Here is a 15522-nt window from a genome sequence, read left to right on the forward strand (position 1 = left end):
TCCATCAAAAAGGTAAAATTAGTATTAGCCCATTCACTTAGGTAAGTAATTCTTAACAATTTTCCTAAGCAAATACTGCGAAGGATCTAGAATTTCTGAATTAAGCTAAGCATATCGGGGTGTTCTGCATTTTTGAAAGAATGATCTCTTGCATTTGCCTGGCAATTATGCATTTTTAGGAAAGTCCTACATTGTCTCAAATCGTCTGACTGTTGCACTTTCACCGGCACACAACTTGATATTGTTTGTCTGGCTCCTTTACTGATGCTTCTGAACTGCAATTACCAGGCTTATTCATGTCCTAGTAGTTTTCTTCCAACCGAAAGGCTAGGTAGCATATGTAGTTGCAGTCCCTTGTGATCAATCAAGCAATACGATACACTACACCAAATTATTCTGAGACTTGCAGGTCTCACATAGCACAACATGATAGACTAGGCTATGTTAAATTAAGTACAGAAATTAAACCAAACTAGCCTATACCATTCTGTCACATGGGTAATCCTAGGCTCAGCCAATATGTAGCGTAAACTAAAGCATATCAGACTTAATATCTCACAAAGACTGAATTAAATTTTGCCAATGCGTGAATGGTGATTGTGATAATTTCCATATAGTGTGAGGTGCAAGTCAGTGTATGAAAACTTCATAAATTTACAAAATCATCTTGGATCTTGTTAACATTCCTCTCCCAGGTCCTTTTAAAAATCTTGGGAGAACTTAGTGCATGTGACTATTTCTCTCTCTAACCACGGGAGAATCTCATCTCATGCATAATACTTTTGCAATGTTTTTATCAATAAAATCTTAATTCCTCATGGTTAAAATTCCAGATGTTTTCAGAATGCCCATTTTTCACTACCCAACATTCAGTTTCAAGCAGCCTTCTTGGTTCCAGTTAAATAAACACTGCATTGCAGTTTCAGTACCAGATCTAGTGACAGTTGTAAGTCTATACAAAATGCCTCTAAAAAACTGCTGACAATGTAACCAATCAGTAAGGATTACCAAGGCAAAACACCAAAAACACCAATAATTATCACTGATATAACCAGTAATGCATTGCATCGTGGTTTAGCAAACAGTCACTTTGTCAGTAGATAATGACAAAGGGTAAATCCGAGTTAATACGTAGATGAAATGGCATTTGATACTCATTTCTATATAGTCAGTAGTACTGTAGCTTAAATTCAAATGATGACTATATGACTGTCTTAAATTTTTTTATAACTGAGTGAATAAAATTGAATAAGGTACTGTACATGACCTTGGATGAAGACATCAAGACTATTAAATAGAACCAATATTTCTTGTTGGTGGAGTGTAAAGAGATTGGGGATTTGATAAGTAACATGCAATATGCAATGTGCTCCTTGACTGGCACTGTTTCACAAACTTGAGAAACATGAATTTACAAACCTTTCTCATGCATCTTAAGTCTGCACGTATTTAAAAAACTGAAGGGACAGTCAAACCCACATGGAATTGTCAGATTCCCTCGTATACATGAGCAGGTTGAGCTGAGTCCTGTAGCCTTTTTTTCTGGCTTAAGGAATGGGGGGAAAAAGTGAATAAGTAGCAATATCAACATCCAAGGATGAATGATAGTACTCTTCACCTGGGCCCATCATGTTAATAAGGTGACAAGAGAACATATTGACTTAGGTCTTTTGGTTGGTGGTTAGTTGTGTAACTCTCCTTCATTTCCCAGACCAGCATGAGCTCATGAATTGGACTGTTCAGAGCTGGAATAAGCTCAAAGGCAGAGGAGACTTACCTCCAAGGCATCTCTCTCATCTAAATGGAGCTGGGAACTGACACACATGAATAGGGTTGTGCATGCAATTAACAAATCATGGTTACCTTTAATGTGGACATGACTGGTTTATATTGTATCACTGAAAAGATATTTGTTTTGTAGTATAGCCAACATAACCATTCAAGTCTTTAATCCAAGATCCCCATGGTCTATGACTATTTGTGGACAATGGGCACCTGGAAATTAGAATATTGTGGAGGTACATGCAAGACTGCTGCCTGTGTGCTAACAAACAATCATACTGATTTATACTGAGCATATAGAACCATCGAAAGAATGATGCGAACCAGCAATCAACCTTCTATCTCTGCCTGCATTCTTTTGACGATGAAGAATCCTACGCATTCTTTTGATGATGAAGAATCCTAAGATTATATCTGATCCCTTGCTGCATATCTAGAAGGGTCCTCTCCCTGAGAAGAAGATACCAACTAACCAGCCTGCCCTGCATTGCTCCTAGGATTGTGGACACTACCACTTAGATCTAGGTATGATGAAGCAGATCTCAAATGATATGAGCTATTGTTCTGAAAAATGAATTTTTTTTTAATCAATTTGTATTTTTCATAGCTAACAAACAAACCTGAGGTCTTAATAATAGGATAAATCTTGTGGCACCAGCTGGCATTAGTGTGTAGAAGACCTGGAGAGAGGCCACTGACCATACATGAACCCTGTGACCCATTTAGTCTTTCTTCAACTGCCTTGGAGATGGATGCTTGCTTTCGCTTTCCTCCTCCCAAGCATTTATTTTATTTGGGGGGATAGCCCATGATTCCTTCCTGCTTTTTTGTGTTTTTGGGTTCTATGTGTGCTTTGTGTGATTTAATGGATGCCTCCATCAATTTTAAGAAGTTGCAGGTGCATCAGCACATGTGTCCCAGCCTTCCAGGATTCCCATGCTCACACTTCTTAGCCTCCACCTTGACTGACCCCCATCCAACTTGCAGTAGTTGTAATGCTAATTTTTATAATGTAACCAATCCATGCCCAGAGTGTCGTTCCAAGCCTGTTATGAAGTGGAAGAACTTCTACAAGAAGAGGGAGCATCATAGGATGTTTTATACAGTATATACTTACCAAATAATTGTACTGCTACTATAGTTCCTACTTTCGAGGCAGCTTAAGTTTAAAAATTCGCAGTAGTGTTCCATTGTTTTGGTGTAGGTAACTGACCCTACCCACTTTTGGGGAGGAATAGGTATAACACGGCAAAGGGGATCTATTTGTTCATGCTCTATGTCCATGAGAATGGAGCTGGGAGGGTGCTGATCATGTAATTACTTGGTAAATATATATAAAACCTTATTTTATTATAAATGTCATTTTTATATAAGTACGTAACTTACCAAGTAATTACATTGCTGAATCCCACAATGCAGAAGGTGGGATTCATGGCTAAAAACTACTCAAACCATACTCATTAATGGAGATGAATCTGACATAGCAAAATTAGCCGGCATTGGTACAATGCTTGTTGTAACCCTACCTGGTGAGAGAGCTACAGCACATGGATACTATATCTAGTCAGTGCTCATCTTCAATCTGTCGTGGCTTAGCAGTAAAGCTGAGGGTCACCTCTACTCAGTAGGTGCTTTGTAACCAAGAAGTACTCCGTAGGTTGCCAAAGCATACTAAACAAAGAAATGCCCTTGCCCTGTGCACAGTACAAGAAAATCAACTAGATCACTTTGTTACCTACATACCATTAAATAACCACTACCCATACATTAGAAGCCAATGACTGGTGGGTACTCCAGGCTTCCCATAACTCAATCACCTAAAACCAAGTTGAGGAGATAGAGAAATTGAAGATAAAACTCCTATCCTTCCTATCCCAATACCATGCCAACCATGGAAATTAGACCTTATGTACTGCAGTTTTCATATACAACCTGCACATCTCGTAAGTAATGAGAAGCAAAAACGGATCTGCATTTCCAATACATAAGATTGAAGAATTTAGGAGAGTGACAAATTGCAATTAAATGTTAATGAAGTGGCTACTGCCCCAATTTCATGGGCTTTATCTTTCAATACAAAAGGATATTGCCTCGTCTTGAATATCACTATGAGACTCAGAAATTAGTACATCTCTTAGAAAGAAGGACAATGCGTTCTTGGACATAGAATACGAAAGGTTCTTCACTGAACAGCAAAGATTACAACTGGGACCCCTGATTCCCTTAGTTCTCTCAAGATAATACTTAAGGGCTCTAACTGGACAAAGAACTCTCTCCTGGTCTGTTGGTCTGAGGATACTAGTCAGATTTTTGATAGAGAAAGAGCGAGGCCAGGTACTGGATGAGGTTACATTTTTAGCTAAGAACCCAAGAGTAAACATGCAATCGCATCCCCTAGTGAAAAGCAGCCTTGTTTGTCCAAGGCCAGCAATTTGCTAATTCTTTTGGCTGTGGCCGAAGCAACTAAAAACAAGGTTTTCCTTGTCAAGTCTCAAAGAGATGAGGCATGTAGGGGTTCAAAAGGAGAACCTGAAAGCCATCAAAGTACAACATCTAAGTTCCAAGATACAGAAGCAGGTTTACCCTGTTTTGAAGTTTCAAAGGATTTACTCAAGTCGCTAATATCCTGACTTGCTGCAGGGTCCAGGCCTTTATGCCTAAACGCTGAATTCAGCATGACTCCATAAACCTTGATTGTTGAAGTCGCTAGTCCTCGGGAAGACTTCAAGAATAGCAAGTGGTGGCAGGCCAAGACCATACCAATCACGTCACTGAGGTGCCAATGGCTTTGCGTGAATTGACTTCCGAACCACGTCGAGAGTGAACTTCTATCACCAGAAATACTCATCTCTAACACCTCAATGGAATGCCCGAGAATTGAACTTGCGGCCACCGAGGTGTCAGGTCAAGACCATACCAATCATGCCATCAAGGTGCTTGGAGATGCCTGTAGGTTGCCTCATCATAAAAGCAGGGCCTGGAGATGGTGGAGCCAAGAGAGAGATCGTTGGATGGCAGAATAAGAAATACTTCAATAATGAAGCATAACCAACATTGGTTGATCTTGCTCTGTCTTCCTCTAAGGATGAAACAGAAGGAGCTAAGTCCAGTTGCTTCTTCAAAAAGTCTAAAATACTGTTCAAGTGATGCTGGATCGGGTCCAAGACAGAGTTCTGCACTGCAGGAACATTCAAACTCGACAAATCCAATTGCAAGGAATGCTCATTGCGAGCAGTACATGGCACCAAAGGATTGACAGACAGTGGTGCTAAAGAGGAGAATAAGCCATTGCAGGAGGGTGAGAAGTCACAGGTGAAGTAATTGAGAATGAGGAACATTCAACACTGGAGAACACTCAGGTAATGGCTGATCTAACACTGATCGCTTCTTAGAAGAGGAGTGCTTAGCACTAGCCGAATATTCAGAAATAGAACGCCTTAGTGCCAACATAATCTCAGAGTGCTCGGCTCCCCTGAGGCACTTGCGATCCATTACACATGGAGCTGACTGGATGCTGAACTACCACTGAACGCTAGTCGCCTACTAATGAGCGCTCAGCTTCCGCTGGATACCTGGAGCATACTGGATGCTTAAAATGCACTGTAGGCTCTCCTACTGAGCGTTTGGCACCAGCTGGGCACTTAGCAATATAGTGCACTGTACTCTCTTCTCTCCCCAGAGAAGAGAACCCATCTCAGCTTAGCACTTGTGCACAAAATATTCGGGAGATGTCAGGGCATATTTCTAGTGCCAGAAACTACATGAAGGTTGTGGACTGCAGTCCAGATTGCTGGCATGCTTACAAGGAAGCGGGGGAGCATGCTCAGGGGCTGCAGGTCTTTTCAACAGCCTTGAAAACTGGGGAAAACGCCAACGTTGCCTTCTGCTTGAGTTGGAATCTGAGCCACTGGATGACAAGACATGTACATCCACTTGGACACCTTCTCAGTGGCTGTCCATCAAGTCCTGGGAATGCAAAGGGTCAGTTGAAGGGGCAACAACCTGTGGGTAAACCCCACCGACCTCCCTTAAAATGATATTGTTAGTATACAATAAAGTTTTGTACATACTTACCTGGCAGATATATACTTAGCTTAGGTCTCTGACGTCACGACAGAAAATTCAAAACTCGCGGCACACGCTACAGGTAGGTCAGGTGATCTACCTTACCCGCCGCTGGGAGGCGGATGTAAGAACCAGTCCCCCTTTCTTGTCAGGTTATTTTCTTCCACCTGTCTCCTGAGGGGAGGCTGGGCGGGCCATCAATCGTATATATCTGCCAGGTAAGTATGTACAAAACTTTATTGTATACTAACAATATCATTTTTGTACATGAACTTCCCTGCCAGATATATACTTAGCTGATTGACACCCTTGGTGGAGGGAAAGAGACACATACTTACTTAGAAAGTGGGGACAACACATGTTAAAGGAATAAAAAATATAAACCTCTGGTTCTTACCTGATTTAGGCAGAAGACTTGATAGTTACTGTTGATTAGTCTGCGTTGTTTTTCCTAAAGAGTCTCAGCGAGGGCGTGACCTATGGCTGAAGAACTCTTTGGGTCTACCAATGGGAACTGAGTCCACTTACTTGGCAGAATCCAAGCAGGATCTGGTCAATGGGGATGAACCCGCTTACATGCCAGAGCCTATCACTACCAATTGCAAGGAGCCTCAAGCACAACCGATCACCTAACCAAATACTAACATTAGTATACGAAAGAAGGAGTTGCCTCCTGCAACCTCCTTCGTACAACCAAAAAACTCAAACTTAAAACTAACAGGGAAAAGGATTAAAAAGGATGTGTTTCAGCTCCCTGCCCCAGCACTGAATCCGCCGATACGTAAGGGCCTAGCCCAAAACACTTTTCGTACGTAATCGATACGTCCTTTAGGTAGTGATTGGAGAAGACTGATTCACACCTCCAAAAAGTGGCCTTCATAAGGTTTTGTAATGACAATTCTTCTTGAAAGCCAAAGACGTCGCGATGGCCCGTACTTCGTGCGCCTTGACTTTCAGAAGGCTAAACTGTTGCTGATTGCAAGAAGTGTGTGCTTCTCTAATAACATTCCTGATAAAGAATGAGAGTGCATTTTTAGATAAGGGCCTACTGGGGTCCCTTACAGAGCACCAGAGATTGCTTTCATTAGCAGCAAGTCTTTTCTTCCTCTGAAGATAAAATTTCAGGCTTCTCACCGGGCAAAGAGATCTCTCCTCTTCTGTCCCAACTAAGGAGGATAAGCTTTTGATTTTGAAGCTCCTGGGCCACGGTGAAGAAGGGTTTTCATTCTTGGCTAGGAAAGCCGGAAGAAAAGAGCAAACCGCGGAGCCTCCTTGGAAACCTACCTCACCTTCTAGAGCCTGCAGCTCGCTGACCCTCTTCGCTGACGCTAACGCACAGAGAAAAAGAGTCTTCATCGAAAGGTCTCTGAACGAAGCTGTATGGGGAGGTTCGAACCTTGAGGACCTCAGGAAGAGCAGCACGACATCTAGATTCCAGCTAGGAACTAAGGAGGAGGTTCTTTTAACCTTTTCAAACGATCTGATTAAATCATGGAGGTCCTTGTCTTCAGATATGTTTAATCCTCTATGACGAAAAACTGAGGAAAGCATGCTCCTGTATCCCTTGATGGTGGAGACAACTAACCCGCATTTTCCCCTCAGGAAGATAAGGAAATCTGCTATCTGAGTCACAGAGGTACTGGAGGAGGAAACTTTATGAGTCCTGCACCAACGTCGAAAAACATCCCACTTCGACTGGTAGACTCTAGATGTGGAAGGTCTACGTGCATTGGCAATAGCCCTTGCAGACTTTGCCGAAAAGCCCTTAGCTCTGACGAGACTCTTGATAGTCTGAATCCAGTCAGACTGAGAGCGGGGAGGTTTTTGTGAAACCTGTCGAAGTGGGGCTGTTTGAGCAGATCGACTCTTAGTGGTAGGGATCTTGGGACATCCACCAGCCATTCCAGTACCTCTGTGAACCAGTCGTGGGCGGGCCAGAACGGAGCTATCAAAGTCATCCTTGCTCCCTCTGAAGCTGCGAACTTCCTTAACGTTTCCCCTAGAATCTTGAAAGGCGGGAACGCGTAAAGATCCAGATTCCTCCAATCCATCAGGAATGCATCTATTGCCACTGCTCTTGGGTCTGCAATAGGGGAGCAGTATAGATCTATCCTCGCATTCCTGGAGGTCGCAAATAGATCGAGATGGGGCCTGCCCCATGTCCTCCACAGCTCCTGGCATACGTCCGTGTGCAGAGTCCACTCTGAGGGAAGGACTTGATTCCTTCTGCTTAGCAGATCCGCTCTGACATTTCTTTCTCCCTGTACGAACCTGGTGAGAAGCCTTATCTTCCTTTCCTCTGACCACAGGAGGAGCGCTCTCGCTGTCTCGTACAGGGAGAAAGAGTGAGTCCCCCCCTGTTTCCGAATGTAAGCCAGGGCTGTGGTGTTGTCCGAGTTGATCTGAACATATTTCCCTTTTACGAGGGGTTCGAAGGTCTTGAGAGCTAACCAAATCGCTGTTAGCTCCTTCTTGTTGATGTGCCAGGACACCTGATCCCCCATCCAGGTGCCTGACACTTCTCTCGACCCGAGAGTAGCTCCCCAACCTATGTCCAAAGCGTCTGCATATAACACTAGGTTGGGGTTCCGAACCTGCAAGGAAAGGCCTTCCTTGAACAATAGAGGGTCTAGCCACCAACGTAGATCCTCCTTTATCTCTTGCGAAATCTTGAACGCAAAGTCCAGACCTTGAGATTTTCGATCCCAGTTCTCGTCAGGAAGAACTGTAGGGGTCTGAGGTGCAACCTTCCTAGAGAAACGAATTGCTCCAGCGAGGAGTGTCCCCAACAGACTCATCCACTCCCTCGCTGTGCATACATCTTTCTCTAGAAAGATTGCTACCTTCTCCAAACCTCGGGTTATCCTCTCTGGGGACGGATACGCCCGAAAAACCTGAGAAGCCATCAGAATCCCCAGATAGATACGCTCTTGACTGGGGATTAGCTGTGACTTCTCGAAATTCACTAGCAAACCCAGAGAAGCTGCTAGATCCAACGTCACTCGTAAGTCCTCCAGACATTTCTCCTTGGATTTGGCCCTGATAAGCCAATCGTCCAAGTAGAGGGAAATCCTCACTCCCTCGAGATGAAGCCACTGGGCAACGTTCTTCATCAGTCCTGTGAATACTTGGGGGGCCGTGGAAAGGCCGAAGCATAGGGCCCTGAACTGAAAAACGTTCCCTCCCCACATGAATCTGAGAAATTTGCGAGAAGAAGGATGGATCGGGACATGGAAGTAAGCGTCCTGAAGGTCCAGCGACACCATCCAGTCCCCGGGACGAAGAGCTGCTAAGACTGATGACGTTGTCTCCATAGCGAACTTCCTCTTCTTCACAAAGACATTCAGGGCGCTCATTCGTCCAGAACCCGTTTGTTCGTTTCCGGGTTCTCCATCCTCCTGAGTTCTTGGGAACTAGGAACAGATGGTTGTAGAACCCCGCTGAAAGAGGGTCCTGAACCATCTCTATTGCCTCTTTCTCTAACATCAGCTCTACCGCTAGAGCGAGGGCTTGATTCATTAGTGGGTCTTTGTATTTGGCCACCAGTGCCCTTGGAGTGGTGGTCAAGGGTGGTCTCGAGATAAAGGGAATGAGGTATCCCCTCTTGATGATCGCGAGGGACCAGTTGTCCGCCCCCTTTCGTGCCCAGACATCTGCAAAGTTCAGAAGTCTGGCACCCACAGTTGTCTGGAGGACACACGAACTACTTCTTGGCCCTAATAGACCGAGAGAAGGTCCTTCCTCTTCTAGGTGGTCTCGAACCTCTGGAGGAAGAAGAGCGAGACGAAGGTCCTCCTCGAAAGGGTTCTTGCCTACTTTGAGCCTCCTTCTTCGTCTTCTGTTGAAACGAAGGTTTCGGGATTCTAGCAGAGCGAGCCAGCATATCCTGCGTCGCTTTTGCTGATAACGAGCTGGAGATATCATTAATAGTCTTCTTGGGGGAGAGTTGCGGGGAAAGTTGTGAATACAGCAAGGAAGCTCTCTGTGCGTGAGAAACCGCCTTGGTAAGAAAAGAGCAGAAAACGGCCCTCTTCTTTACTACTCCTGCACCAAAAAGTGAAGCAATTTCCCCGGAACCGTCTCTCACTGCCTTGTCCATACAAGATAGAACTGAGTGGAGGTCTTCAGGCGAAAGAGTGTCTTGCTCTTGAGTCCTCTTAGCCAACACTCCAAGGGTCCAGTCAAGAAAGTTAAAAACTTCTAAGACTCGGAACATTCCCTTCAGAAGGTGATCCAACTCGCTCATACCCCACGTCGTCTTCGCAGAATTCAGCGCCGAGCGACGTGCGGAATCAACCAACGAAGAGAAGTCCGAGTCTGCAGAAGAGGGAAGAGTCAGACCCAAGGGCTCTCCTGACTCGTACCAGAACCCCATCTTACCCGTCAGCTTGGACGGGGGAAAAGAAAAAACTGTCTTGCCTTTCTCTTCTTTTGAAACCAACCAGTCGTCAAAGTTCTTCAGAGCCTTCTTCATAGACACTATAGGCTTCATCTTAACGACTGAAGACTTCTTAGCCGTATTGGTCGTTGAAAATAAGGACGGAGGAGCAACGGCCGAAAGAGACTCCCCAAAATCTTGCAAGAGGAGGTCTGTTAGTCTCTTATATGAAGAAACCGAAGCATCCTTGGGCAAATCTTCCTCAGAATCCCCAATAAATTCTTCCGAAGAATGACGTCTAGAAGCTCTACTGCCCGGAGGAGAGCTAATCCTTGGAGAGCGCCTGTTCGGAGAGCGCCTACTGGGAGAAAAACCACTGGGAGAGCGCTTACACGGGGAGCGCCTACCAATGGCAGAGCGGCCTACCAGGACGGAGCGCCTAACTTTAGAGAGCGACCTCCCAAGGAGGGAGAGCCTACTAGGGGAGCGCCTAGTTGGAGAGCGCCTACTTTGAGAGCGCCTCCCAGGAGAGAGCCTACTTGGGGAGCGCCTGCTAGGAGAGCGCCTACTTGGGGAGCACCTACTAGGAGAGCGCCTACAAGTGGAGGCTTGTCTGTCAGAAACAAATTCTAACTCCACAGAAGAGCGTCTGGATAAGGGAGAGCGCCTATCAGGCTCTCTGCGCCTGCTAGGCTCTTGGCGCCTGCCATCCTCAATACGCCTGCCAGGCTCTTGGTGCCTATCGGGCTCAAAACCCCTGCCAGGCTCTTGATGCCTGCCATGGGGAGAGAAAACATCCACAGAGGATTCCCTGTCAGAAGCGCGGCGCTTACAAGGCTCTGAGCGCCTATCCAATCGGGAGTGATCCAACGGAGGAGAAAGCTTCCGTTGCCGCCTACAAGGCTCTTGGCTCCTACTAGGCTCTTGGCGCCTACTAGGCTCTTGACGCCTACTAGGCTCCGAGTGTCCGTCAAAAGGAGAGTGGCCACCAGGCGAAGAACTCTTCCTTCGCTCCTGACGAACACGAGGCTCTTGACGTCTGTCAAGCTCTTGACGCCTAACTGAAGAGGATCGGAAATCCTGAGGAGAGAGCCTGTCCGGCTCCTTACGCCTGACATGCTCACAACTCTTGCTGGGAAGAGAGGAGAGCCTACTCGGAGAAAGATCCCGAGCTTCAGCCGCACTTCTGACCTCCTACTAACAGGCTCAAAGCTTCTCTAGCCAGAGGAGATTTAGCCGAAGGAACGTTCTTAGACTTCTTCACCGGAAGTGAGGCGTCCTTCCGACGATGAGAAGTCCCGGCAATAGACTCCGCTAAAGCCGCAATCTGCGCCTGCAGACCCGCCAGGATACGCGCAGGAGATCTCTTAAACTCCTCTACAGGGGACGAAGTCCGAGAGCGAACAGAAGCGTAAACGGACGAAAACTTGGTTCTCTTGCGTTCCACTTCTGGTTCTTCCGCGAAGGATTCGGGGCTGGAAGGAAGGGCACAAGGAGCCTTCCAGGGCCTCTTGAGAGGGCGAGACGACTCCGAGGCGCTCCATCTACGCTGAGGAGAAGGCGACGAAGATGACGAGAAGCACTGGCGCAATAAATCCTTCTTGGTTCGATCCAAGGCAGCCTGGGAACGAGCAACAGGAACTGCCGAGGGGACGCCTGACCGGTGGGAGTTCTCCGTAACCTTCCTGCGGCTTTCGACTTTCCTCCTCCACTGGGTCTGGGAGTCTGGAAGAGGTCTAGGCCTGGAAGCGTTAGTGAGCCGGTCAGACGCACCCTCCACTGCACTAGGGGCACTGCACTGATCACTTGCACTATCATCACTCTTACCTTGTCGAGAGCGAGCGAGGCTCTCCTTACTCCTGAACGAGGCTCTCCCAGAAGCAACTTCCGAAAACGAATCTTCGGGTTCAAAGCTGGGCGCAGGGGCTGAAACTGGAGAAGGAACTACTTCTACTACAGGATTCTCAGCGTCAACTTCACTCACCCTCGATCTACTAGAGCTCCTTGAAGAAGCCTTGTGCACCCTATCCTTCTCTAACTTCCTCACATAAGAAGAAAGAGCCTTCCAACCATCCTCATCCAAATTCTCACACTCTTTGCAAGGGTTAATAAAAGAGCATACATTCCCTCTACAAGACGTACATACAGAGTGAGGATTTAATGCAGCTTTATGAAGCCTAACTTTACATTCCTTCACTGAACAAACCCTAAATAAACTAGGTTTCTTAACTTCAGAATCATCCATGATTATAGATATTGTAAGAGAAATCCAAAAGAAAAATCCAAAAAACAGTCCAAAAAGCGTATGCCAAGCCAACAAACAAAGGGTACTTCACCAAAATCCAAATCGTCGGCAACGAGAACGAATTTAACTATCGTAAGGACTGAACAACAGGTGTTGTCCAGCCGGCGACAGAAAATAATCTGACAAGAAAGGGGGACTGGTTCTTACATCCGCCTCCCAGCGGCGGGTAAGGTAGATCACCTGACCTACCTGTAGCGTGTGCCGTGAGTTTTGAATTTTCTGTCGTGACGTCAGAGACCTAAGCTAAGTATATATCTGGCAGGGAAGTTCATGTACAAAACCTTTGGTTTGCCTCCTCCCAGGGTTAGGGGAGTTTGGCAGGGACCTAATTCTAGGAGTATTGGTGGGACGAGTAGCCACCTCCTCCACTGACACAACACTTGCACCAATATCATTTGCACTTAACTAATCCAATATAATCTTAACAGACACACCAAGCTGGGTTACAGTATCTACTAGGAAGCCAAACTTCTTATCCACATAGGCTTTGAGACTGGCAATGGCATTGGGCTTGGAAGTTGGGGAGCGAGGTAATGGAGTTGATGGAAAAGTAGGAGGCTTTTGGATACGGGCAAAGGTAGTCACAGGTGTTAAACATCAAGTATATCTTAGTTTAACCAGACCACTGAGCAGATTAACAGATCTACTAGGGCTGGCCCAAAGGATTAGATATTTTTGTGGGGCTAGAAACTAACTGGTTACTTAGCAATGAGACCTACAGCTTATTGTGGGAAGCGAAGTTAGACTACTAAATTGATAGGCAAGCACATAACCCACTCATCCAATGAGGAACTAGTCACAGGTATTGAAAGGACTCGTACATCAGGAGAATGAGATATCCTTACCTTAGGTTTGGCAGCCACCTTCCTCTCTCTATCTCTTTTCAGCTTTGCTAAATGAGAATTCAGTTTTCCACCTCCCCTCAGCCCAGTCTCTACACTCATCTCAATTAATGTCAGAAGAACAAGTCTGTCCTCTGCAAAAATCACAACTTGTATGAGTATCATACTCGACTGAAGTCAGTCGGGTCTTGCAGCCCTTGCTGCAATACATATGTTCGTGAACTAGAGTCTGGCATAGTAAGACACAATTGGGAAAAGTGAAAAAATACTAGCTAAGCAAATAAAATTGGTGATACCAAATCACAAGGAGTACTTCACCAATAGTCAGAGAACTCTCCAATCAACCGATGAAGCCAAAACTAAAAAGCTACCCAATAACCGATGTTCAGTCGATGACCAAAACAACGGAGGGCACCACGAATTTTTAAACTTAAGCTATCGTGAAAGTAGGAGCTAATAGCAATGTAATTACTTGGTTAGTTTCATATATAAAAGCAACCATGTATGTATGTGTACATGGTTGTAACAGTTGGGCACCAACAATTGTGTAGATGAGCATGAGTAGGTTATGGGAATGGACAAGTAAATGCAGTTATTACATGATAGGAAGAAGACCTCAAGCCCAAAAATAAAATGATTCCAAAGAATCTGAAGGTGTGGTATTACAGAAGAGGAATACTATCTACTGATGGATGTCCTGATTAGTAGAGGATACATGCCTGACCATTCTCTACATGGTGGTTCATGACTCTCTTCCACTCAACTGGAACTTTTCTATTTCTTTTGAATAGGTAACACTGCCCCGCCCACTTTTGGGGCAAGAGACATGGACAACTTGGCAAAGAGCTCAGTTTGTTTATACCTCAAAATAAATCCATGCTAGGGGATGGAGGGCAGGCTCCGATTATATAACTACTGGGTAAGTATAATTAAAAGTTTATTTTATCATACACATGTCATATTTAATTATACAACTTCCCCAGTAATTATATATCTGATTTCCACATTGTGGGATGGAGGGAAGCATGGATAATTCTATCTCAACATTTTTTGAAAAACATAAGATCAAGAATAGATAAACTTTGCCATCATTAATTAAAATGTTTGCCGATTCTGTACCTGATAAGAGAGTTGTAGTAGGAAAATACTGTCTCTGGTTGCCACTTATCTTATCATGTAACAGCATGGCAGCAAAGCCCTGTACGTAGTGCCTATTACAGGCAGCCCCTGGTTATCAGCGATCCGGTTTTATGGCACTTGTCTCGAGCCAGCTAACGAAGGATCAAAATAATTGTGCCTGCCCAGGGCTCATTACCAACCAATCACCAGAAAACAATTGTTACCTATATCCAAAAACAATTGCTAAATAATCGCCACCACCCTACCAAACAACTGGAGGGTATTCCAGGTACTCCGTACCTCCAGCCTTCTCATAAAAAATATTACACCTTATATCAAGGAGAATAAGAATTTAGGAAGGGTTACTTCCTACACTCCCTTTCTCAACACCACACCAGCTGCAAGAAACAGACCCAAAGTACTGCAATCTTCATACATTGTCTCCACATCATGGAGATTATGCGATGTAAACATAGATTTACACTTACAAAATGTTAAACTAATAACAGTTGCGAGGGATCAATTTCTCTTAAAGCAAGAGCTGTGGCTATTGCTCTAATTTCATGAGCTTTAGCCTTGCAAACTGGGGAAAGCGTCCTGGAGTGATGAGTGCGCTTCTTGGATAACATCCTTCAAGAAAAGAGCTAATGCATTCTTGGACGGCGGTCTGAAGGGGGTTTTTAACCGAACACCAGACCAACAAAGTTTCAACGAATGTCTTTCATTCTGTGACGGTGATACTTTAGGACTCACAGGGCACAAAGTCCTCTCTGCATTGTCCCTACCCAGGACATCTGTCAAATTAGGGATCGAGAAAGAATGAGGCCAAGGATTAGATGGGGACTCTTTCTTGGCTAAAAAACCAAGGGAATAGGAACAAATACCATTCCCTTTTGAAAGCTCTACTCTCTTATCTAGCACATGAATCACTAATCCTTTTAGTGGTCACCAAGGACACTAGGAAGGGGGTTTTCCTAGTTAAGTCCCTCAGACTAAGCTCATGCATAGGCTCAAAACGAGGCCCAGACAAC

The 15522-nt window shown here is 45.1% G+C and overlaps 1 protein-coding gene across 1 annotated transcript in view; it reads right to left on the reverse strand.

The window, feature by feature from the left end:
• Window positions 1–13504, reverse strand: part of LOC135225758 (uncharacterized) — a 36335-nt gene extending 22831 nt beyond the window's left edge. Inside the window, exon 1 of the mRNA XM_064265206.1 lies at window positions 13376–13504. Coding sequence (XP_064121276.1) covers window positions 13376–13474 — 99 coding nt within the window. The 5' untranslated portion in view covers window positions 13475–13504. The remainder of the gene's footprint in view (window positions 1–13375) is intronic.
• Between the last annotated feature and the right edge of the window lie 2018 nt (window positions 13505–15522).

Source organism: Macrobrachium nipponense, chromosome 13 (genome assembly GCF_015104395.2).
Source record: "Macrobrachium nipponense isolate FS-2020 chromosome 13, ASM1510439v2, whole genome shotgun sequence".
Lineage (NCBI taxonomy): Eukaryota > Metazoa > Arthropoda > Malacostraca > Decapoda > Palaemonidae > Macrobrachium > Macrobrachium nipponense.